General features: G+C 37.4%; 1 protein-coding gene across 1 annotated transcript in view; it reads right to left on the reverse strand.

Annotated features, from left to right (window-relative positions):
• Window positions 1–1,574: 1,574 nt before the first annotated feature.
• Window positions 1,575–26,290, reverse strand: part of ZNF652 (zinc finger protein 652) — a 98,981-nt gene continuing 74,265 nt past the window's right edge. Inside the window, exons 2-6 of the mRNA XM_044002598.1 lie at window positions 21,646–22,808; window positions 18,824–18,971; window positions 17,279–17,394; window positions 16,536–16,680; window positions 1,575–10,986 (exon numbers count right to left, since the gene is read on the reverse strand). Coding sequence (XP_043858533.1) covers window positions 10,484–10,986; window positions 16,536–16,680; window positions 17,279–17,394; window positions 18,824–18,971; window positions 21,646–22,545 — 1,812 coding nt within the window. The 5' untranslated portion in view covers window positions 22,546–22,808 and the 3' untranslated portion in view covers window positions 1,575–10,483. The remainder of the gene's footprint in view (window positions 10,987–16,535; window positions 16,681–17,278; window positions 17,395–18,823; window positions 18,972–21,645; window positions 22,809–26,290) is intronic.

Consider the following 26,290-nt stretch of genomic DNA (forward strand, 5'->3'; position numbering starts at 1 on the left):
TGACACAGCTTCAGTGCTGATATGTATTTTTTTTTTTTTAGTGGGGCAATTGGGGTTAAGTGACTTGCCCAGGGTCACACAGCTAGTAAGTGTTTAAGTGTCTGAGACCGGATTTGAACTCAGGTCCTCCTGACTCCAGGGCCGGTGCTCTATCCACTGCGCTGCCTAGCTGCCCCTGATATGTATTTTTTAAAAATATGAGTTATGTTCATAAAAGGCCATTCCATGATAATTTATATTTATGAATGGATACTGGAATTAATAAGATCAGGTAATTATAAAATAATTGTATGCCAATGTTTTTAATAAAGCATTAGAATCTAAGTTTTTTGAGGGGAAGGATTCTTTTCATTTCTTTTTAGCTCCAGTGCCTTGTACATAGTTGTTGTTGAGTTGTTTCAGTGGTGTCCAACTCTTTGTGACCCCATTTGGGATTTTCTTGGCAAAGATACTGGAGTAGTTTGCTATTTCCTTTTCCAGCTCATTTTACAGATGAAGAAACTGAGGCAAACAGGGTGAAGTGACTTGCCCATGGTCATACAGCTAGAGTCTAACGTCAAATTTGAACTTGGTTCCCCCTAACTCCAGTGCTGTTACTCTATCTACCCTGCCATCTAGCTGCCCATTGTACATAGTAGGTACTCAATAAATGGTTCTTAAATCAGATGTAGAATGGTGTAAAACAAAGGTGTTAAATATTCCAACTGGCTAGAATCAGATATAACTATTAAATATTTAACAAAATAAATAAAAATACAATAAAATGGAGATAGCATTACATTTTTAAACTAAGTTAATATGTAGCCCTTGTGTGTCAATTAGTGGCATAGAAGGAGCATGTTATTTCTGTGGTTTGGGCTGTAGGAGAACACTCTTTCATCTGCTGGGGTTTTAGTTAAACAAAGGGAAAGCTTTACTTGGTCCTGCCCAACAGCAACAGCAGTAGTGGTGAATGAGAGATCATTCCTAGGTCCTTGGTCAGCTGACTTCCTGGAAGCTATGGAACTTGAAGTAGTAAATTAGGGTAGAAGCTGAGGACAATAAAGTCCACCCTCGGAGAAAAGGCTTTATTGTAGATCATGAGATGTCCACCCAAACTCTTAAGTCCTATACCTCTGACTCTTCATTGAATGCAGTTTGCAAACTGTTTTCCAAGTCCAATTTTTCCTTAAATTGGTTCAGAAGCCAAATGGCAATTTCTAGGAACACTTTTCAGTTTCCTGCCTCATCTGAGGCTCAGTTAGCAGAGTGGGCCAATGAGACCAAATATTGATTAATAATGGGTTTGCAATAGCTCGTTATACAGAAAACCCAAACCCTTTGTCCACCATAACCCTGGGCACTGGCCTATAAAATGTGTCACTGGGCCAGCTGGTGTGGATGGCTCATTGTAAGTCATCACCATCACTTAAAAATACTTTCAAAGTGATTGTTATCACATAAGGTAATCAGATCTCCAAATGGTTCCTTATATGTAACCATTTTCAAGTGTTTACCCCTCAACTCAAGGAGAAGGAAAGAAATAGATTCTTCCTTTAGGAACAGTCAGGAAAGAAAGACACAAGTGCAACAGATATGGCTACTTCTTTTACTTTGAACATTAGCATTAGGTTGGTTACCGTACACATCCAAAGGCCCAGCATCTCGGAAATATCGTGAAGCGGCACACCTTGTACCAGAGTCTCACAAGAATAAAATATACAATGCTACATTGAGTGGTTAAAAATACACAAATAGTTTTAACAATCTATATTTTTTATGTTTAAAATCATGATTGAATTGAAATAAAAGTGCATTCAATTGCTAAAAAAAAAATAATAATTATGGTATGGTCAACACAAAGGGAAAAGAATCAATACATGAGGGGTCTGACAGGATACAGGAAAAAAGTGCCCCAGGAAAACTAGACAGCTTGCACTAGTTTGGAAATGCTAAAGAAGAGCTCAGTCTACTTCACTGCAATTCCTGAGGGCAAAGTGCCTCTCCTGGGGATCTTTCCAGACCAGAAATCCTGTCCTATTTGTCTGTCACCTCCCCAACTCAAAGACTCCTTTGAACTTGCTGCAGCATGAGGGGTACCTGCCCTACATCAAGTCTGATTTGACCTTCAATTGCATCTCCACAGAGAGGTAGGAGAGGGATGCTACCCTGTTCTGGACTTGCCATAAGCATCCAAGCTACACAGCCTTAATAATCCTTATGACTGAGAAGGCAAGAACAGGGACCAAGCAGCTTCTTATTTTGCCAAACTCCTTTGGACAAGTTTTTAACATTCAACGACAAGCTTTGTAAACCTAATGCTCAACAATTCCTGGCAAGCAAACTGGATTTTTTTATTTTTCCTTAAGAAATAAAGAAAAGTGCAAGTGATTTCTGTACTGTCAGGGGGGGAAAAGAGGGCAAACTAGTTACACCTAACCATCTGCTACTAAGATCAGTGCTTTTCTGTCAAGCGCTGGGGTTACAAGTAGAATCAATGCTCTGTGCTTGGTGGGTTTTCTTAGCGTCTAATTAGGCTGGGAAAAATGGACCAGAGTAAGACCTAGTCTTTCAGGTGCAAATGGCATTAGTTTCACTGACTGATATTCGCCTAGGTATTTCTCCTTGGGCCCTTACTTGCCTGTTTATGTGCAGGAGGAAATGTTGCCACTTAGTCCATGAGGGAGATAGTTTTACTACTTTAAATTGTCTGCCTCTAGCCTAACAGAGCACAGAGCACCAGGTTGAATTCCAAGCTGAAGGAGTGCCTGCTAAAGATGCCATCCCAGGGCTCAGGCCCTTTGGTCTGACATAGGAGATAATGATCCTAGTGTAACAGTTATCCATTTGGAGCTGAGATGGGGAGGTATAACTATATATCCCATAATATGGGGCCAAACTTGATTTTGAGTCTCCTTCCTATTAAATTCAGAATGACAAGAAAACCCCCACCCTTGCCCCATTCCTGAAAGTTAATGATTTCATGTTCTGTCTTATTTTCCCCAACTACTGCAAGTAAAGGGTGGTATGGAAAGTAGAGATTAGGGAAAAGGGCAGGAAAGAGAAAACAAGATTGCCTTCCTGCTTTGGCATTCGGCATATGAGGACTCTTTAGAAAAAGCTTCTACCCCACATGGAAAAGCACTGGCTCTCATCACTGGACATTATTATTTTAAATAGGCTTCCCTGCCCAATTCATGCTCCCAAATCATCCCTGACTTCCGGCATCAAAGTATTCCTTACCAGTCTGCCTACATCAAGGGAATTGGAATAGAGACTGTAGTTACAGGAGAAAATAAAGTTTCAGAATCCAAAGTTATAAGTAAACACTAAAGTAAGCAGGGAGGAGTAGAAGCAAAGAAAGTTATATAATACAAGAGATGTCTTTTTCACAATAGAGACTTTTTAAAGATCCTGCCACTCCCCTTGGGCAAGCACAGTAATGCTGAATAATGGTAGATTTTTATCAGTAATCATATAGCCCCTGCAAAGAGATGGATAAAATGCACATGCACACTCTATGCGGAAGATTGAAAGGCATTGATCAGATTTTCAGAGTCTGCCTATAACTTGAGAGTATAACCTTAGCAGCAAACACTGAAATCATATTATAGCATTTAAACTCTTGACCTAAATCAAGAATGATTCAAATGATCAAGCAGAAAATGAGAGAATTTTTAGGAAGTTAGGTTCTGGGTATAAATTATTTCCTACTAATTTTCAAATGTAAACAGGTTGGTTTCTTAAGTCCTATGCAAAATGTGATTTGAGACCTCAATCCTGCTAGTTAAGCTGTTTCCTTTCACAACATCCCCCATTAAAGATATATAATCAGGGAGAGATGTACATTCAGGAGCACTTCTCTTCCTCAACACATTCAGTCTGTCTCTAGCTGATTAGAAAGAAGCAGATACCTTCTAAAATTAACCAACACTCAACCACTTCTTTGCCACTTCCTCTCCTGTTCCATTCCCAAAGAAGTAATTTATCATTATTTCTACTCCCACTAGAGATGGTCTTCACAAGTATGGATCAGGTAGGCTGTGAGGCAACCTGTCCAGAGAACAAGGGCCCCCTCTGCTGACTGTTTCAAAACTTTGCTACTCAGCAACACCAAATCATCAAGTTTTCTTGACAGACTTGCTTTAAATCTTCCAAATGTTCATCACTATTTTTTGCCTGGAACAGCTAAAGAGAATAGCTAAAAATGCTACATGTCAGCCAAAAAAACACTTGAGAGAGCCAAACCTCTGGGTGCTAATATTATAGACAAGTGAAAATTAATCATAGAAGAAATTTTTTTTTGATGTATAAAATCTTAACTTGTTAATTTAGATGAAAAAATTACATGGTTTATAAACTAGTGTTCCCTTCCAAAAAAGTATAGCTAAACTTTCAACTACCTGTGAATCTTTTCCTTGACCAACCAGTAACATGGGTGGGCGGGGGAGATGGGGGAATGGTCAGACAAAAAGAATGAAAGGTTCACCAATAGCTATATTCTCTGGTCTCCTGCCTCACCATATCCCCTTTTACCTCTTCTTATGAGTTTAATCAGTCTTGAAAAGCCCAAGGACTACTCACAAAAAGAAAGTGAATTTAGGGAGAACAGTAGCTTTAAAAAGATAATGCAAAGGTTTTGCTGATAATAAAAATATTCAGATTAATAGTTTGCATTCCTTTAAAACAAACAAAAAACCCAACTATTCTAGTTTCTTCATTTTGTAAAGGATTTTATTTTCAGTTCTGGATAAGAATTGAAAGGAAGAGAGGTGTATGCACAGCACAAACCCCTTTTGTGGCAGCAAAGCACAATGTCCAAGTGCTTTACCAATTCAGACTCTGATGTCACATACAGATCATAGAGCAACCCTTGTTTTTGTTTAATGTCCTTCATACTGAATAACAATTATGTTGTAAAAATTGATTGTAGGGAAAACTAGAAAAAGAAAGAGCTAAAGGATGTGTTTGGGGGGGGTGGATAAGAAGGGGAAACCTAGAAGAGAAAGGGGGCAGAGAAGTAGTGGGGGAAATAAGGTAAGAATTTTAAAAGGAGTTGGAACTACCTTGAGACTAGTATCCCAAAGAGAAAAACAAAAGAAGTCATTGGGATAGGTGATCGTGGAAATGGGGAAGAAAGATTAAACAGTCAAGATAAAGAGGGCTTATGAAAAAACTAAGAAACTATTTTGAATTAGATTTGAGTAAGAGAAAATGTCATGGACATTTTCTGCAAACTGATGCTTGGAGAGAACAAATGAGAAAAGGTATTGTATAGCAAGCAACAGCAGCACTGAAGCCCACCCCCTTAAGTGAAAGGGGAAGAATTCAGGAAGACTAAGATGAGCAAAAACTGTACATGAACTATGCAAGGAATTTAATTTACTGGCCAACGAAGCAAATGTTAGGAGTCAAGACACAGGAGCAAAACTTTTATTATTGAAGAGACAGAAGGAGAATGGTCTAGGGTAAAACTAATATATAATCAGCTGCTACCATAAAACCTGGAAAATTAGGGGAGAGAATTCATTCAGAGATATGTTCCAAACTTCTGTCTGAGGCTTTTACTAGTTTTTGAAGAGTTTAAACCAAATGAATTAAAGACAAAATCCAACACTCATGGAAAATGAAGCAGAGGTAGGATCTAAACCAGGGAGAAAAATTTCCAGGAATGCTGGTTTCTTCAAGGCACTCAAGAATGAGAGAGGGCTTAAGCTGCAATGATGGAAGAAGAATAAGAAAAAGTAGGTTTGCATTAATTTGTGTAACTCAAGGAAATGAAACAATTTAAGAGGTGATTTGCCGACACACCAATTATTAATCAATAGAGCAACAAAGTAGAATTCCATTCCACAAATAATTTCCATAGCAATGCAGGAAACTTAAAGAATAGGAAGGAGGCAGGGTTCCATCAGTAAAAAATAAAGCTGGGTAAAATGGTTTGACTTAAATAGGGAATTTGATTCACCTGGCGAATTCACCTAAGTCCTCGTAAACCAAAGGAGCTAAAACTCCATGCTGGTCCAAACTTGTAAAGCCTTTCCTCTATGACAAAAGGATCTGATTGCAAGGTCTATAAAAAGTCAGGATTATAGAGTATAAAAGTAAAGAACTATGAAAATGGACATATTGGTGGCAACTTTTATGGCTTCCATAATAAGGGAAGAGAGGACCTCTGGTTTGCTTTATCGAGGTAGTAATCCAGGGTTGGAAGGTCATCATTAATTATTGTAAATGTTACAGATGACAGAAGCAGGCTAGCTTAGAAGCTATTATTGCATAATTATGTTACTATCTGTAATAACCTATGACCTTTCCATTACTGAAAAATGCTTTTATTTTTTAATGGGATTTCTAATCTTGGTTCAGCAAAGGAGGAGTGAGTTTTTTTAAAGGAAAAGTAAAACCAACAGCAATTTGTCCAATTGTAAAATATGCAGAATTCCAAGTGAGATGATCTTAAATACAACTGGCAGAATTCTTAAAAGCAATTTATCCCCCTTTATCAAACATTCTCATGATTCTAAATCTAGAAGGGCATCAAAATGCTTGTTTTGTGGGTACACAAGCCTAACTTGCTTTACATAGTATAATATTCTTATTTATAGTAGATCAAGCAGAAGTATCTCTAAATTTAACATGGGTAGTCTGATGTTACAAAGTATCTATATGTCATATTTCAAATTAACAAGGGTTTGCAAAATGGGATAAATATACTTCTTCAATGAGTTTCATCACAATTGTTATTACCAGAAACTTCCAGTGACATTAAATGAAACACAAACATCCAGCCAAAAAGTACGAAAACTTTAAAAAATCAGGGAGATATAAGGGGAGAAGAGATTAGGAAATTCAGTATTTGGAAGCATCTTTTCCAAAGAGGACATCATTTTCAGTACACCAGGCACACAGTAAACGAACAACCAAATTAAAGGGAGTCTTGGAACAGTATTTACAAAACATTAAGTACAAATATGGTACTTTCATGTTTAGCCATTCATTTAGAATCGTTAATGCAAAATTGTAGGCTTCAAACATGCTACTAATTTTCTAAAGTGTCTTTTGATACTATGGTAAGGTTTTTATGTGGAAGGCTCCCTTTCTCATTAAAAGTATATAAGAATGAAGTCACAAATATATATGTGGCAGTGAAGCTATGTGCCATAAGACTTAGGTTATGTTTACCTCTTCTCCATTGTTCAAACCAAAAAAAACCTCACTCAATATGAGCTAACCTGATTCAACTGGGTAAAAAGCAGCAATTTTACATTATGGGCTAAGATTTTTTATTTGAGTTTTTAATGTCATGGGAAAAGGTAAAGAAAATATACGCTACTATCTTAACTCAAAAATGTCTTTGTATCTTCAAATATGTCATATTTTAAGCAATGGGATAGGAACTGTCAAAGACAGTAAGATTGTATAATAACAGACAGCCTCACTTAATACCAATGTAATGCTTCAATACGCTATATAATGTAGCCATCAAAGTCCTTAAGAGACTTATGGAAAGACACATACAGAAAAGACTAGAGACCAAACTCTTCCTCCATATTCTTCCTTCTAAACAGATGAACATCTAGTTAATGATTCTGCAGGGTAGTGGGACTATGTGGGGTGAGGGAAGAGAAGGGCAAGCCCACTAGGGAAACCAAGTAATTATTTATCAACCAAATTTCCAACTCTGAGTTCCTGAGTTTTTAGGTTAACTGGACACAGGTTAAGTTTAAGGCTTAATCCTGCAGTTCTCATGTTCAGAAGCACTCATAAGTATTCTGTAATATGTCTTGATTAATTTTTAATGTGAAAATTGTGAAGACACATTAGATTTTCTGAGTACTTTTCCTTAAAACCATGGATACCAGTCAAGTAAAGTCAAAACCCAGAAAACAAAATTAGACAAGAATTGGTGATATTTTAAGGCTGCTCCACAATGACTTTCACTAGCCATTATATTTTGTGACAATTTTGGCTGATTTTTTTTATAGCTTTTTGAGCTTTTTTTTAGGATGGTAGTAACTGCTTAATACTGGATTTCTCATGGGTTGTGGGTTCTTTCTTAAGGGTTATAGATCTGCAACTCCCAAATCACAGGTAGGACCACCTGAAATTCCCAGTGTATCATTACAGTATTCCTAGGAAATGGACAAGATGGTCTTAAATTATAAGTCCAAATGGCTGTCTAATACTGTGAAGCTGTTTAGAACAAAGTAAGATATAATTTAACTAAGATACATTTTAAATAATAAAACAAAGCATTTTTAACAGGTCTGACCATAAAATAGTGGCATGTCTACACAAAAATGTAGATGACAAGTGTGGCATGGAATGCAAGGAGTTTATGGGAGAGCAGCCACTAAGGATAAAAGTCATATAAACAAGGACCTAGCTTTCCTTATTGGCTTATGTACCTGGGAGATTTAAAAATGTATCCAAATATCAAGAGAAATAATTCTTAAAACTGTCCCAATTTTTGTTAAGGCTTACACATAAAACAGGAAGCAAAGGTTTTCTCCCCCATTCTCAAAGCTTCCTATGGTAATCACAGCAGACAGGCAGAGGTAAGAAGATTAGAATAAAAAGGCTAATAGAAAAGAATGTGATGTTTTAGAACAGGGACTTTAACCCTCAGTTTTAGGTAATAACACAAAGTTCATGAGCCAGAAGAGAACCTCTAACACAATAGCACATTTGAAAAAAATGAACCTTCAAATGTTGGGGTGCTGGTAGAGGCAGTTATTTGAAAATATAGGGGAAGAGAAACACTGGGGACTTTTGAGGGAAAACCCAAAACAAAAGAGGACAATGACAGCCAAATCTCATTTCTCTAAAGTGGGGGGCAACACTAATTTTTAAAAGCTTACTGTAAGAGTCAGTGCCGTTTAAATTAAAATAGAAGGGGAAGAAACAGGAGAGCCATTCAGCAGTTTACTACAACTGATGTGCAACAAGGCCACCTGCTGAACCATTCCCTATAATAACTGCTGACTCTTGCTAAAATATCAGTCTCTGAAAAAATTAGTTGGCTGAAAGTATTAGAGGTGTGCTATCCCTACCACTTGTTCAAATTGGCCACTTTTACATTTACGTAGGACAGGACAGTGAAGTCTTACGAGTTTTCCTTTGCTATTATGTTACACGTTAGAAAAGCTCCAAGTTGTGGATATATCCAGTGATAAAAGACATTTTCAATCATATGACCAGCTTATGTTCTCATCTAAATGCCTCTTCAGCCTCTATCAGCAACGTCATGTTTGTGATTAGAGTTTAGTATTTTTCCTTCTCCTAACAACTCCAGAAAAAGAAAGCAACCTGAAAACAAGCAGCACATGATATGAACCTCAAATTAGTCATATCATAAAAGTTAAACATGAACACTGTTCCTGATGAGAATGAGGAACAGATATGACTGACAGGAGACAACTTCCACTCCCTGCCCTTTTCTAGGTAGTGAGCAACTCCTCTCACGTTTTCAAAACGTGTGTGTGCTCTCTGGTGTTTTTCTTGGAAAGAGACCCATTCCTTTTCAAAACATTTCATATAATACTCCACCTACGGTAAAGGAGCATGTTCAGTGAGCCTAAGAGACACTTGGGTGGGAAGTGGAGATTTAAAAACTACCAAATAACTTATACCAAGTTCTGAAAGCAAAACATAATTTTTGCAGCAGTCTGGCCTGGAGACCTTCTCAGATATACATTTAGTCTCTGAAGCACCTTTGAGTAGTACGGATGTAAGGATAACTTTTAACTATAGAAGCTATATGCATCTTTAAGAATCACATTTTGATGATTATAAAAATTTTTCTATTTTACAACATAGGTCCAGCTACACTGAAAAAAATTACACCGCTTATTGAAATACATTTCATTTTAGAAACAGGTAACTACTAAAGAGGTCTATACAAAAACTCTAAAATAATTTCTGTAGTAAAATAAAGAGTGCGTTAGGAGAGAGCTACACAAACAAGACATTTTTGTCTTTCTCTATAATGCTTGATATACTGTGATACGTAGCCAGCCCACCTCTGTTGCCGGCATCAAAAGCTGAAAAGAATTTGTTACAATACACAGTGATACAATTAATGCTCTGGATTAATCTCACAGCCTTCCCCGATTAGTAAAAGGAAACCAGGCCTGTCCCCTCTTTGAGGAGAAGTCCAGGATATAAAAGCAAGCATACCTCATCAGCTGATATGAAATTATAAAATTCCACAAGTCTCAATATTTGAAATTTATAAAAGTCATCAGTAAAACGCAAGCATATTGGGCTTTAGTTTCATTGGCTCCCCTGGTTACGATGATCCTTCTCCTCTATGAGCCAAAGGTAGTCTTCTCATTCATTCACTTGGATCTGCTGGTACACCAAGCCAATGACAAGGCTCTTTTGCTGGAGGCTAAGAGGAAGTGGGATCTAGAGCTCCTCACAACCTCATGAATTCCCACTTTGCAAACTCTCAAGTGGGTGCATAACCCAAGGGACAATAGATTGAAGAAGATATTTGTTAATGATGTGCTGAACTGTTCTTCTCTGCCAGGTGTCGCAGAAAGTTGTCCTCACTCTGGCCTCTGTGATTTAAAGGCTCACTCTTAAAGAGAGCTGGAGGTGGGGGTAAGTGAGGGACTGGAGGGATGGGGAGGTGATGAGGATGATGTGGGTGAATGTGAAGGTGTGAAAAGGAATGGGGAATGGGCCGTGGGGGAAGAGTGCTTACTGGATTCATATTGATTGGTGGGGTAGGGGTTGTGGGTGTGTTCACTATGGATGGAACCGGGGTGGCTGGGGAAGTTGTAAGTGGGATCTGGACAGCAGGCGGGATGTTCACAGGGCTGGTAACCCTAAAACACTTCTCCTTGTGGGCCTTGAGCATGTTGGAGAAGCGAAACCGCTGGCCACACACATCACATGGATAGGGTTTCTCGCCTGTGTGAGTTCTGCGGTGCCTCTTCATGTTTGGGCGGCTGGTGAAACTTTTGCCACAGATTTCACAGATGAAAGGTTTCTCTCCTGAGGTGACAAAGAGACAAAAAAACAATGAACACACTAAATTGCAGCTGTGTGTATTCTGTACAAGCAACATTTCCTGATCAAAAAATACAAGTTCAAGGGGCAGTTAGGTGGCTCAGTGGATAAAGTACTGGACCTGGATTCAGGAGGACCTGAGTTCAAATTGGGCCTCAGACACTTGACATGTACTAGCTGTGTGACCCTGGGCAAGTCACTTAACCCTCATTGCCCCACAAAACAAAAACAAAAACAAAAACAAGTTTAACCATATAAAACCAGGCCACACCATATGCTAGTAGTCATAAACCTCCAAATTCGGGATTAATGACACTAGAGCAGTTAAAATAAAATCTATGTTCAAGGTATCAGGTGCATTAAGCAAAAGAAGGCAGCTAAAGTAGTGGTCTTTTACATGCTGTTCTAATGTTTTCTAGCAAAGTTATAATGTGATCATGGACCAACTTCTTCCTGTCTCAGTTCTTGTGAGTACACTTCTAAGTAATTTCTAGTTGTTATCTCAACCAAATATAATTGAGGTTTCACAAGCTTTCCTATAGAAAAAGTATGCCTTCTATTGTATTTCTTCACCTAATACTCGGCACATGAGCCTCTTGATTTTGGATTTTAAGGTTTGTAAAACATATTACATGTGATCATCACTACAATTCTAGGAAGTAGGTACTATTATTAGTTCTATTTTATAGATGAGGAAACTGAGGCAGAAGTTAACTGAGTTTTCCAGGATCATGCAGCTGACCTCCAGGTCCAGTACTCTATCCATTGTGCCACCTGGCTGCCTGGTTACTTCATCTGTAAAATGAAGGAGCTGGATTAAATGATCTGAAGTCCCTTCAGTTCTGATGTGTTTTCCTTCTCTCATTTAACTGCTTATTTCATTCCAGGTCTCTGCACCTGCTATTCTAGACATAGTCTCTCATTCCTACTGTTTTAACTGACATCCATCCAACTCAATCACACAACTTCACTTCTGCAATCAGTCCTTTTAATTACTACTCCCTTCCACTGTGTCTTGTAGAAATATTATTTCACAGTGGCCAAATTTCCTTCTACCCAGACCTGTTTTTTTTACCTCTTTTCTTTTACCTCCTCACCATAAAAGAAATAAATTTGTGATTATACAGTCCTGTCTCCTCCCTAACCTGATCTCTGTCTTTATCTAGGCCTTCAATCAAATCCTCCTTCTTCACCAAGTCCATTAGCTTAACTACACTTGCTTTCTTACCCAACCTGGGTTCCATGGCCACAACGACTTTTCACAAAGGTCAATGTTGCTTAAACCAATACAGTGTTGCCTGTAAGTTCCTATGTCCTTGGGCTCTTCTACTGTGCCAATGTTCAAAACTAGATCAACCTCAATGAATCCCTTTCTCTACTGTGGATTCCCAAGCAATAGGGTTAGGTTAGAGAAAAGATACAGAATTGAGCAACTGGTCCACCACAAATCAATCAGATCTGAATTTATTCCTTGACAATATTCAGCAATTGTTTTATTCATTACTGGCTGATTCTTCAAGGAACTTCTCACAATGGCTATTTTATTCTGTCTCCATTTTTCAAGTATCCAATTTGGATTATAATCCTTTATCTCCCTCAACCTACACTCTGAGGAAATCTTGCTCCCATTGTATCCTGAAAGAAAATTTTGTTTTCCCATTTATCTACTCCCTTCCCAATATCTTCAATCTTTCCTCCCCAGGGATTCTTTCCCTAATAATTCAAATATGCATAGGTGTCCCCTGTTTGGGGAGAAAAAGGGGAAAAAATTGTAAATTTTTTTTAAACCCTCTCATTGCCTCTGTATTATTTAATTTTTTTCCTTCCTTTTACTGCCAAAATCTTTTAATGACTGGGCTACTGCTGATACCTCCATTTTTTCTCACTACCTAATCCCTCCTTTTTTTGTTGTTCAGTAGTTTTCAGTCCTCTCTGACACTTTTCTTGGCAAAGACACTGGAATGGTTTGTCATTTCCTCCTCCAGCTCATTTGACAGATAAGGAAAATGAGGCAAAAAGGGTGAAGTAACTTGCCCAAGGTCACACAGCTGTTAAGTGTCTGAGGCTGGATTTGAACTCAAGTCATTCTAATTCCAGGACACTGCCCCATCTAGCTGCCCTAAAGAATCCCTCTTTAACCTCTAGCAATTTGGTTTACATCCCATCTCCCGAATATGCTCTCCTGAAGGTCACCAATGACTTCCTTTTTGACAAATCTGTTTTCTTTCTTTGTTCTCATTTTACTTTACCTCTCCTGCTGTATTTAAAATTAACTACCTCTGTCTCCACTTTTCTGTAAAACTTTTTCCTTTAAAACTACACTATAATGGCTTTTTCTCTCATCTTTTTCACCACTCCTCTTTCATTTGCTGATTCCTTTTCCCCTGAGTTCTTGGTCCTCTGGCTCTTTAAGTCTCTCTCCTCATATCACTTAATCATTTTCATGACTTTGCCACTGCTATGCTGATGATTTTCAATTTCACTTCATTCCAAAATCATCATACAGACCTTCCCCCTCCAATTCATCCTACATAGATGAAATTGCTATTTTCATTATGTTACTTATGAGTTCAAAAATCTCCAGTGGATTCTCATTTATCCTAGGGCTCTCAAAATGGACAATGTGGAAGGGACCGTGACAGGTTTAGTTTAGCAATTTCATTTTATAGTTTAACTCTTTTCTTTAAAGATGTCTGTAAACTTCTATATTCTACCAATCCAAAATTATTTTTCAGTAGATCTCCATTCTGGCCATCGTCATCATCCCTACCTCCTTGCTCTCACTCATGTTCTTTCCTTTCCCTGGAACGTTCCAACTCTCAATTTGATGATTCTCACTCTTACTCATTTTTCAAGTCCTAGTTCCAATTCTACCTCCTCTGTGAAGGCTTCCCCAACTATTCCTTCCTTAACTGATCTCCCCTCTTCTGATTTTTATAATCTATACCTGACAATTCAGAACTTAGTCATATACTGTCATGTGTTATTTGAAATAATTTCATGTAAATTTGTCTTGTCTTTGCAATAAGATTAGATTAAGGTTGGAGGGGGTGGGGTGACAGAGGAACTGTTCTATCTTTTCTGTGCCCTCCTACAGTGCCTATGCACCATGCTAAATACATTGTAAATACTTGTTAACCGATTAAACTGTGAGAGATTTTGGTAAGGAATACTGAAGAAAGTGGGAACTAAGGTGACAAAACACTTGGGAATGAACAACTGAGAGATGTTTTTCCTATAGCCAAGATCTGAACAATGACACTCTTCTACCCAATAAACTTCAGTAGTTCCCTATTATTCCTTCTCTGGCTCTCAAAGCCCTTCCCAACCTGGTTGCAACTTTTCTTTCTAGCCTTATTACACATTACTTCCCTTCGTATTTTCTATGGTCCAGTCAAACTGACCTACTTGCTACTATTCCTCACAAAACACACTATTTTCAGTAAACATGCCTTTAAACTAGCTGTCCACCATACCTGAAATGTACTCCTTCCTCACTTCTACCTCTTAGAATTCATAGTTTTTTGTTTTGTTTTGTTTTTTGGTGGGGCAATACAGGTTAAGTGACTTGCCCAGGGTCATATAGCTAGTGTCAAGTGTCTGAGGCCATACTTAAACTCAGGTCCTCCTGAATCCAGGGCCAGTGCTTTATCCACTGCGCCACCTAGCTGCCCTGAATTCGTAGTTGTTTTTTTTAAACTTAGCTTACAAACCACCATCTACATGAAGTCTTTCATGATCCCAGCTGTTACTGCCCTACTCCTCAAAACTACCTTGTATTTGTTTTGTTTTTTTTTAATTTTGTGTATATTTTGTAAATATTTATATGTGTACATGTTGTCTCTCATGATGTAACATAAAATCCACGAAAGCAGGGATTGTTTTATTTTTGTCTTTGTATCCTTAGCATCTGCCTATGTTACAGAATTATCCCTGGAGATTGAGGGAAAAGGCAACTATCCACTGTAAATGGTTTACACCAGGAATGAAGAGTAGAAGGAAGGTTGAAATGGAAGGAGAGAGAAAGAAAAAAAGGAAGGATGGTAGAAGTGAAATCAATAGGTTCCCAAAACAAGCATCAGGTAATGAATGTTATATTCTGTTATTCAGCTGGACTTGTAAGCTTCAGAATGTCATCAAATTTCTAAAATGCCATTTTTCTAGTTAACCATTGTTCAGTTTTGCAACTACTTTAATTAATAAACTCTGACAGGATCTTCTAATAATACAAGCTGTCCTGAAAGTCTTTAATAAAATTAAGCTTTAATAAACTTAAATAAAGGTAAGCTTTAATAAGCTTAAGTTTACACTAAGACTTTAGCACACCACGTATATCCACAACAGCATACCACAAACGGAAATATTTCTCTGACCATCCAGCCAAGGCAGCCTAGCTCTACCCTCCCCTTCTTCTCCCTCCCTTCCACAGATATTCATTTGCCTAATAACAAGAGGTCCTTTAAAATAATTTAAGGTTCTGGAGTTATTATGCTACTGAATAATCTAAAGTATAACAACTGGATTTAACTGAGAAAACTATTCATTTGTAAATAAACAGTAAACTGTTGCTCAATTTTGGCTAAAGAGAGCCCATCATGGGGGCAGCTAGGTGGCACAGTGGATAGAGCACCAGTCCTGGAGTCAGGAGTACCTGAGTTCAAATCCGGCCTCAGACATTTAACACTTACTAGCTGTGTGACCCTGGGCAAGTCACTTAACTCCAATTGCCTCACTTTAAAAAAAAAAGAGAGAGAGCCCATCCTCAAATGAACAAATAAAGATTAAGACAAAATAAGAGGGTTTAGATAGCAATCTGAGGATTTTTTGGTTTGGGGTTTTTTTTGGGGGGGTGGGGGCAGGGGAATCATGGCTATAGATATTAATCTGCTCACAAGATGCCCAGTTCAAGTCAATGCTATCAAATCCTAGGCTTTCCATGTGCTTTTGTTTTGGTTTTTTGCGGGGCAATGGGGGTTAAGTGACTTGCCCAGGGTCACACAGCTAGTAAGTGTCAAGTGTCCGAGGCTGGATTTGAACTCAGGTACTCCTGAATCCAGGGCTGGTGCTCTATCCACTGAGTCACCTAGCTGCCCCCCCCATGTGCTTTTATAAATACACAAATTTACTTTTTAAATTTAAATTTAATTTAAATTTTTTTTACAAATTGACTTTTAAAACCAATATAGCCACACCTCATTTTATTTAATAGATATGTTCCTAAAAAGTTGTGTGCAAACATAATTTTGATAAATCTTATCTTTCTAAACTACAGGAGTTCATTATTTAACAGAACTCTGGTATGACTATTTCAATAAATCAAGTAATCCTTCTTTCAAATGAATAATCATATCCTAATATTCTGATTTACAAATCAGTATTTTCTTAAATCAGTTTTGTTTAACATAGGGTTACGTCTATATGATACAAGTTTCTGATTGATTTAAAATTTAAATTTAACTATCTCATCCATATACCATAAGGTCATAATATCATATAGGTACAAGGTATTTGTACCTTTCCCAAGAAGTTCTTACCAGTGTGTGTTTTCATGTGCTCATCGAAGTACTGTTTCATGTTGAAGTCCTTACCACACCACTGACACATGAACTGTTTGTGTCCAATGTGGATGCTCATGTGGGAGCGAAGTTGGTACTTGTATTGAAACCTTTCATCACAGTTCTGTATTAGACATAGCAGAAAGAATCTTGAATCATACTGGATGATAGCTGTTGTATAGTTATACTTGAGCAGTGATATATAAAATAAACTTGTCCATCTCAGCACATCCTAACATTTTCTCTAAGACTGAGTTGAAAACTCAAAATGGGAACCCCCTGGTTATTACCTATTTTGCTTTGTCTGTAAATGTAACTCACTGTGAGTTACTGATGAACAAAGAATGAAAAATCCCCAAATAATTTCAGTATGGTGTATTGAACCAAGTTCTATTGCAGAAGAAAAAAACATAACTTGCCATAAAGTGATAAAAATGGTAATGGCATCATCTCCTAAATATAGACCTGATCCAAGAAACTTAATAATAGATGTTAGTAGTGTGTTGAAAATAAAATTTTAAGTTATATAGACAACACACACACCCCACAAAGACATACAGTTGTATTCAAGTAGTGATTAAACATATTACCAAGGGTGTATTCCTAAAGGTTTTGTAGAAAGTCTGGAACTGAGCTATAAATTTCTTTCTCAAGAAATAGTGCCACATATCCCCAAACCACTCCCTTCTGCCTATCTTCAACATAGTGACAATTTTCCTCACCTCACATCTGAAGGGCTTCTCTCCAGAATGCTGCAGGGAATGCACCTTGAGTGACATGCTGCGTTTGAATGACTTTCCACAGGTTTCACATGTAAATGGCATGTCTTTTGTATGTGCTGCAACACAGAATGCATTTATACTCAGAATACTAAGTTCACCAAAAACATCATATTGGAAAAAAAATATATCCTACTAATTACAAAGCAACATCCCCCATTTCTTGAATTATTTTTTAGCCATTAATGACAATATTCTGAATAGGAGAACACATGATATCTAAAAGGAGAGATAGGGAAGTGGGAGAGGGGAGAACCATATCATAAAAGAAGTGTTGCCTGGTGAACTAAATACTCAAGGTCACACCATAGAAAAATTAGAAGAAAACCAGATTAAGTACCTTTCACAACTATAGCTAGGGGGAGAATTCTTATCACACAAGGGAAAGAAGCAATCAGATAAAAAGATAAAATAGATAATTCCAATTACATGAAATTGAAAAGCTTTTACAGTAACAAAATCAGTGCCACTAGGATTAGAAGCAAAGATACTGACTAGAAAATAAATATTTATGTTAAACATCTCTGGTAAAGAATTTATACCCAAGATATATGGGGACCTAATACATATGTATAAGACTAAGAGTTTTACCTCAGTAGATAAAGTGGTCAAAGGATACAAATAGTTCTCAAAAGAAGAATATTAACAACCATAAGAAAGACTGCTCTCAATCACTAATAATAAGAGAAATGCAAACCAAAACAACTTTGAGGTTTTGCCTCACAGTCAGCAAATTGGCAAAGATGACAAAAGATCCGAATAGTTAATGTTAGAAGGGCTGAGGAAAGTCAGGTACATTAAAGCACTTTTGGTGGAGCTATGAGTTGGTCCAACTGTTCTGGAAAGCAATTTGGAATTAAGCTAAGAAAGTCGCTAAAACATCCACACTTGTGACCCAAAGATCTCAGTGCAGTGATGAGGTCAAAGGTAGAAAGAAAAGCCCCATTTTCCACTAAAAATATTTATAGACTGACAAGACTTATATGAACTGATACAAAGTGAAGTAAGTAGAACAAGGAAAACAATATACACAATGACTACAGCAATGTGAGTGGAAAGAACAACAAAAAGAAACTGAACCCTACTGTTATAGTAACCAAGTCTGGTTCCAAAGAAGAGATGAGAAAATGTACCTTTTCTCTATCTGTTGGAGAAGTGGGCAACTATTGATGTAAACAGTGTACATATTGTCAGACTCAGCTGATGTGCTAGTTAATTTTGCTGTTTCTTTTCCTTCTTTTTTATATATTTGGAAATGAAGGTGATATAAAAACAAAAGAAATCAAGAAATTTTTAAAAAGAACTATTGTTTGATGCTTATAGGACTCAGGACTTTTTTTGTTTAGTTTCAATAAGTCAAGAATGATTGAGATAAGGCAGCTTTCCCAATCTTGGTCCATGGTGGGCAGAAAGAAAAGTCTTGTAAACAAGGAAAATTACAAGCATAAGAGGATAAAGAGGACAGAAGTAGTGGCAGGAAGAACTCACCAACCATGTGCTTCCGCACATGAGCCATGGTGTAGAACTTCTTCTCACAAATCTCACAGGAAAATTTCTTTTCTGCATATCCATGGACAATCTTGATATGTTCATGAAGGGACCAGAGCTTCTTGAATGATTTGTTACAGGAAACGCACTATGTGAGTGGGATAAACAGAAAGAAACTTAATTTACAGCTCACAAGAAGCTGCATTTGCCTGCTGGCAGAAGAACATGAGTTTTAAATTCATGGCAGAAGCCACAAATTCAGAGAAACCCAATTCCCAATGGAGCTCAGATCCTAACTGAATTTCTCCCAAACACCAAATATTCTATATTTTCTATTTACTAAGGCTCATCATTAAGAAAACATTTGGGAGATTTATTAACTACAACTAAACTAAGGCAACTCTTTGTGACCCCATTTGGGGTTTTATTGGCAAAGATACTGCAGTGGTTTGCCATTTATTTCCTTCTCCAGAAGAGACAGACATGACTGAAACAACTCAACAACAACAACAATAACAACAACAAAAACTAAGGCAAGAAGAAATGAGGAGTTGCTCTTGCATTGAAATACCTATTGTCTGGCTACTGTCTTATTAGTGTTATAGACAGGTAGGTCTTGCTGAAGGAATTCCAAATCCTTAGTATGCAAGCTGTCCATTATGCAGAGCAACTAGACTTTTATCGTCTCTCAACATGCTTTTGTGCAAGTCCAGCTGGTATATGCTAAGGGAATTCAAACTCACTTTAGTAATAGCCTAAAGAAAGCATAGTTAGGATAAGTATATTGTGAGGGGAAAAACAAAACTCCACATAATGTATACTGAATAACAATGCCATGTTCCACTCCATTAAAATGGATAATTTAAAACTCACTTAATAGCCCTTTTCCATCAAACTAATTAGAAGTATTAGATACTTCCCCCTTTGACATAGCTTGGTACAAACTCATCAATGTAAGCTTCAACACTTCTTTTCCAACATAAATGTCAGATCTCTCTTGTTGTAGTACTATCCTTGCACTAGCTTGTCTCTTGGCATCTGAGTTACCACTGAATTCAAAAGTGATCTCTCTCTTATCTACAGATATTTTGAGTAGGAACTGTATCTGACTGTATCTGAACAAAATGCTTCTGGTAAAAGAGATCAGGTCCAGAAAGTTCTTGGGTATCATTAAGATCCAGGGTACATACACAGAGTAATCATGCTAGTACCTGAACTAAAGAATCCAAGAATATCAGCTCTCATCAAAAACAAGTCTGGGCAGAGTTGATAAGAAACATACATCTATAGGAGCCAATGTATTGCTCTAAGAAAAGCTACAACTTACCCAATAGACTTCTGTGGAAAAACCACATACCATACTACATATAAGTAATTATGATTTTTACCATCTCACATATCACCAGAAACACAAAGTTTCTATAGGTGAGAACAAAGCACAACAAGGTTCTGCTTTTGTAACAGATTTTGTTCACTAAGTCAGCAAGATCTACAAACAAGTTTGTATGCATAATTATCATTTGACAAAGTGACAATTATTTTTTTAAATGGATTTCCTTGCTTTCTGCTTATAAACTGTACTTTCCTGAAGTTTAATAGAAATCAGAAGAATGAAGAATACTTATGAAGATTATGACAATTTTCAATACTCTTCAGAAACAAAATGGTTATAGGATTTCAATTTTACCCCTAGAGTGCAGCATTGTGCTATATTTATATTCCCTTTAGTCAGGATAATTCAGATCAAAGGATAAAGGATAAAGCCAGAACACCATTATCTCCTAAAGAAAAGCAGAATGTTTTTCTTTTTCTTTTTTATCCTTTTTCTTTTTTTAAACAAGGGATGGGTCACTGAATGGGGATGGGGATATATTCAGAAATGAAGGTGATGTAAAGACAAAAGAACATCACACATTTTTAAAATCACATAAAAATAAAATAAAGCAAAGACTTCAGCTGTTGGAGGTCAAGAAGTGGGACTGAAGACAGAAAGTTATATCTATTAGCAACTGATAGAGGTTTTCCAGGAAAATAAAATTCACTCTTTCAAAAGATTTAAAATATTTCCATTTTGCATATCCCAAAAAGGAGGAATCTTCAAAACAGGTTTAGCTTTCAGTAAATATTCATTAGTATGTACTCATGTATATACATAAAGGAATACAACACTATTAATCAGAACAATTCTCAATACTACTATAATAGCCTATTAGATTCATTACTCTGTATAATGCATAGTTTTATTACCTTAATGATTAATGACCCTGGGCTGAAATGTTACATAAGTAGACTATAATATATTTGTCAACAAACTCAGCCTTTAAAGTTTAGCTATTCTCACGGGCTTAGCTTTCAAATTTATTCTTGTTAGCTTTCCATGGTGAAAGTAAGCTCATTCCTGGAAATCTTTTTTTATTTTCACTTCTTTGAAATCATTAAGGATGTTATTCTCTCTGCTGTACCCAAATTTGGCACTCAAACAGAGAAAAAACCCTTTCCCTTTCTTTCCCTCTATCTGACACTTCCCTATGACCTCTAACCTTTAAGACCCTAAATTATACATGTTAAACGTTATAAGACACTGTATCTGAGTAAAAAGATGGCCAACTAAGTACCAAATTAGAGCATTCCTTACAATGTAGCCTCTCAGAGAGTCAGTATTATATGCTTAAAATTTTTACTGTAAAATATAAGACCCTAGTGTTGAAAGAACATACAATTACTGAAAACTTACTCTCGTCTCTACTATCTATTCTCTTGAACAGAAAAATCTGGAGAGCTAAGCATTATTCTAGGATTCTCTTCTTGTTGATCAAACGTACCTGGATGTTTTTTTCACAGTCTGTTTGCTGATGGAGGGACAGCTCACTTTCCAGGACAAATTTCTTGCCACATTTGTCACAGATCTGCATGCGCCTATGAGTGACATTCATGTGCTTCTCTAGGTACCAGCGTGTATTAAACACCCTGGGACACTTCTCACAAGTCAAAGTCTCTTTCTCTTCACACTTAGCTTTCTGCACTGGTGCCTTTGGCTCCTTTGCAGCCTTCTTCTTACGCTTGGGAGGCTCTACACTTTTCCTACGGCCTCTGGTTGTTCTGGGTGTAGGGGAAGTGGTAGCTGCGGCGACTGAGGCAGCTCTCCTTGTTCTCCTTTGTGCAACACTGACTTTCTCCACTCTCTTCTCCTTTTTCTTTTGCCGTTCATTCTCTTCATAGTCATTACTATCATCAGTGGCCTCTTCCTCACTTTCTTCCTCTTCCTCCTCACTGCTGGTTTTAAGAACTGGAGTCTCTTTGGACTGAGAAGAAACACCTTTCTCCCCTTTAGATACATTTAATGTTTGGTTGTTAAGGTTTACCTCTACTATAATCTGTTCCCTTTTATAAGTTACTTCTTCCTCTTCTTCTTCCATGTCATCAGAGTTCTCCTGGTCTTCTTTAACAGCACGGACTTCAGCCACTGATCTGGTTTCCCTGAAAAAAGGTTGTTCTTCTGTTTCGTGGAGATGTGGTTTGCTCATTTTGGTGTCCACTAAAACAGAATAAGGGCTTCCTGACTCTCTTTTGTACACTTTGGTGGACAGGTCAAGTTCTTGGTTGGCACCATGATAAAACGTGGATGGCACTTGACCACGATGGCTATCTTCTTGTGCCATCCCTGCTACATGCACGGCACAGTTTTCAACCAGCTCTTGGCAAGAATTGGCTATGTGGCTCATTGGCAAAGGTCCCGATTCATTAAGCAGTATAGAAGGTGGTGAAGCAGCTTTAAAATAGGATGGGCAATAAGACAATAAACCCGTTCCATTCACACAGAATGATAAAATTTTAAAAGGGATAGATCCTCCTCTTAGAGCCTACATGCAATTCTTCCAGTGTTTCAGCACCAAAACAAAATCAAAAAAGTTTGGTAGTATGGCAAGAGTAGAGCACTAGAGTTTTTTCTTTTGAAGAGCACTGCAAATGACTCGGAGCATCTTATCTACAAAGAAGAGCAGAGAGAAGGAAAAATATCAAATGCCACTACTTCCTACTTATAACATGTGTTGCATTTATCCAACAAACATTGTCTAAAGATTACTGGATCCTGCATACAACATGTAGCAGGTATACCATTTAAAGGGCCCAGGAGTAACTTGCTGATAAGGAAAGGAATTTTACTACACTGTACACAATCAACAGATTCTTATTGAGGGCTTGCTATTTGCACCATGATGCTTCTGAAACTCTTGTAATATATCCCTGAACTTGAGGAGTTGATAATCTAGTTATGTAATATCCAACCTACACATAATAAAAGGACTCCAAAACAGGTTTTCTTTTCAGTAATTCCTATTACTGATTACACCAAGTACTTACAGAAGGCCTGTAATTACTATGCTAGGGACTTAGGGGTCTGGTGATATTTTCCCCAAAACTAAGCTACATGGTTAATCAATTGCCACAAATGAACTGGTTTTTATTCTAGTGCAGGTAGTATTATATTTGTGGCCTTTAAAACTACAAAGAAAGTTGTTAAAACCTATACTAAAACTGCATACAACATATGCACACATATAAAGCCATCAGTATACTCAGTATGGGTTACTATGTGTGGTTCCTCAGTTGGTGGTTCTCAATCTTTTGTGACATGCACTATTTTTTACTGTGATTATAAAAGCTTACATTTATGCACTGCTTTAAAACTGACAAAGCTATAACCCCCCCACACACACACACAAAAATAAATCCCGTTCAATCTCAAACCCTGTGAGATAGGTGGTGGTATTATTATCATCTCTCTTCACTAGCTGTACTTCTGACTCTCCTGGACTTTGCCACATGTCTCAGCCTACCGTTCTCACCCTGGAACTTCCCCCAACATCTGAGAGGCCTTCTCATTCTGTAAACGCCCTCTGCCATGCCAGGTCACTTTCTCCTACTGATGAGTTTCTTTGGAGGTAGGGGGTGTCTCTATTATGGGGATAGCCCCAGGCTGGCCATGCTTTATTCCTCTCCTGGCTGTGCCTCAGGCTCTCTACAAGTCACCACAAAATTCCATTTAGGTACCTTCCCCGACTACCCTGACTGCACTCAGCCCCCTTTTAGATGTTGTCATTTCCCCATTACAGTGTAAGTTCTTTGAAGGCAGGGATTGTATTTTATTTGTATTTCCAGGGGTATAAGTACCTGTCACTAGTAAACATAATAGTGCTTGCTGCCAGCTTGCTTATGTTATAATTGGACTGGATGACCTCTAGGGATTCTTTTTTGTGAGGCAATTGGGGTTAAGTGACTTGCCCAGGGTCACAAAGCTAGTAAGTATCAAGTGTCTGAGGTCAGATTTGAACTCAGGTCCTCCTGCATCCAGGGCCAGTGCTCTATCCACTGCGCCACCTAGCTGCCCCATTCTTTTTTTTTTTTTTGTGCTTATGTTATAGCTAAGGAAACTGAGGCAGTGGTTAAGTGACTTGTTCAGTAATATTAAGTGCCAGAGGAAGGATTGGAACCAGGTCTTCCTGACTCCAAGCCCAACACTATATCTATTACACCATACTGCTTCTGTTACTGACTTGATTCATTTTTCTGAAATAGTGGAATTTCTGGGGTGTTTCAATTGTTTATTAGTATAAACAATTTAAAACCTGGGTGACTCAGGAAACCCAGAAAGAAGTCAACTATAAAAAAGGAATATGTGGATTTAATATGGCATAATTATAGTACACACAAAAGATACTGGCTTTGTCCTTAAGGAATCGACAACCTGGGTATACATGTTAATAGACTCAGTTATATTGAGATAATTTCAAAGTTTCAAGAAGCATTCTTTCTGGCTGGTGATTTTAAGCCTATATAGTATGAACAGCACATTTCTGTTGTTGTTCAGTCGTATCTGACTCTTCATGACCCCATTTTGGGGTTTTCTTGGCAAAGATACTGGAGTGCTTTGCCATTTCCTTCTCCAGCTCATTTTATAGATGAGGAACTGAGGCAAAACAGCATTACGTGACTTGCCCAGCTGGGGTCACACAGCTAGTAAGTGCCTAAAGTTGGGTTTGAACTCATGAAGATGAGTCTTCCTGATTCCATGCCCAGTGCAATCTACTATGCCACCTAATTGTCCTTGCATAGCACACAGGATCTATTTTAATAAATAGTACACTCTATTAAAAATCACTAGCTGATTTTTCAGACTATTAGACAAATGTAGATTTGAATTCCAGAAACTAATAATAATCAGGTAGATATGATCCCTAGAAAAACCAAACCTCAGAGATGAAAAAGAATTAAACTTCCCTTGATGATACCAACAAGTCCTTCACTGGCACTGATCTGAACATCTTTAAGCAGCACTTCAAGCACATGAAGCATCCAGCTGACAAAGTGAATTAAATTCATATGCTGATAACTATTCATTCTTTAAATTACACTAAAGCAACTGCATAACTGGTGTTTTAAATTACTTAAGAATTGTACAGTATTATCAGCCATATTTATATATATTCTAAATTACATTATCAATGTTATTTGAATTAGTTTAGTTACTCCTTTCTCATGAGATAGAGAAGTATACTGGCTATTACTAGTTTAGTGAGGTATGGTCTAGCTATGAAGCTTCCTCATTTGCTACTAGTGCTAACTACAAAACAGGTAACACTTCCAGAATAATATATACTGAAATAATAGGCAATTGAGTTCTTCAGAAGACAGAGGCTATACAAACTCAATAAATTCAAAATCAGAATACATGGGCTTGATGTGAAGCATATCCACAGTTTTGTGTCCATTTTAAGGTTTGGGGTTTTTTTGACATAGAAATTCAAATCACCTGTAGCCTTCAAAACTAATATGAAAGGGGGGGTGGCTCGGCAGCTAGGTGTCACAGTGGATAGAGCACCGGCCCTGGAGTCAGGAAGACCTAAGTTCAAATCAGGCCTCAGACACTTGACAAATTACTAGCTGTGTGACCCTGGGCAAGTCACTTAACCCCAATTGCCTCACCAAAAATTAAAAAAAAACCCAAACTAATATGAACCAATAAATTACAGGGTTTTTTTTGGATAAAGTGCAAAATTAGAAACAATACCTATTCAAAACACAGTCTACTTGAGAAGAAAATACAAATACACAAGAAACAACCAAGTTAATTATATGTTACAGACTAATTACTAACTCTAATGTCTTTGCATTGCTCCGAGAATGTAGTATACATAAACACATATGTATACATACATAATAATATATACAGACACAGACACATGCACATGCATATACACAAATAGATGTTCAATTTTTCAAACAACAAATATACGGTTAAACAGTATTCAAGGGTGTTTGATCAAACAGTTTCTTTTTTTCAAAATTAAATTTACGTCTTGAATATATCAAACTTCTCTTTCAGAAAGAGAGATTCCTTCATTATCTATGGAATCATGGTTAGTCATTAAGTCTTTTTTGGGGGAGGGGGTGAGGCAATTGGGGGTT

The sequence above is a fragment of the Dromiciops gliroides genome, chromosome 4 (genome assembly GCF_019393635.1).
Source record: "Dromiciops gliroides isolate mDroGli1 chromosome 4, mDroGli1.pri, whole genome shotgun sequence".
Taxonomy (NCBI): domain Eukaryota; kingdom Metazoa; phylum Chordata; class Mammalia; order Microbiotheria; family Microbiotheriidae; genus Dromiciops; species Dromiciops gliroides.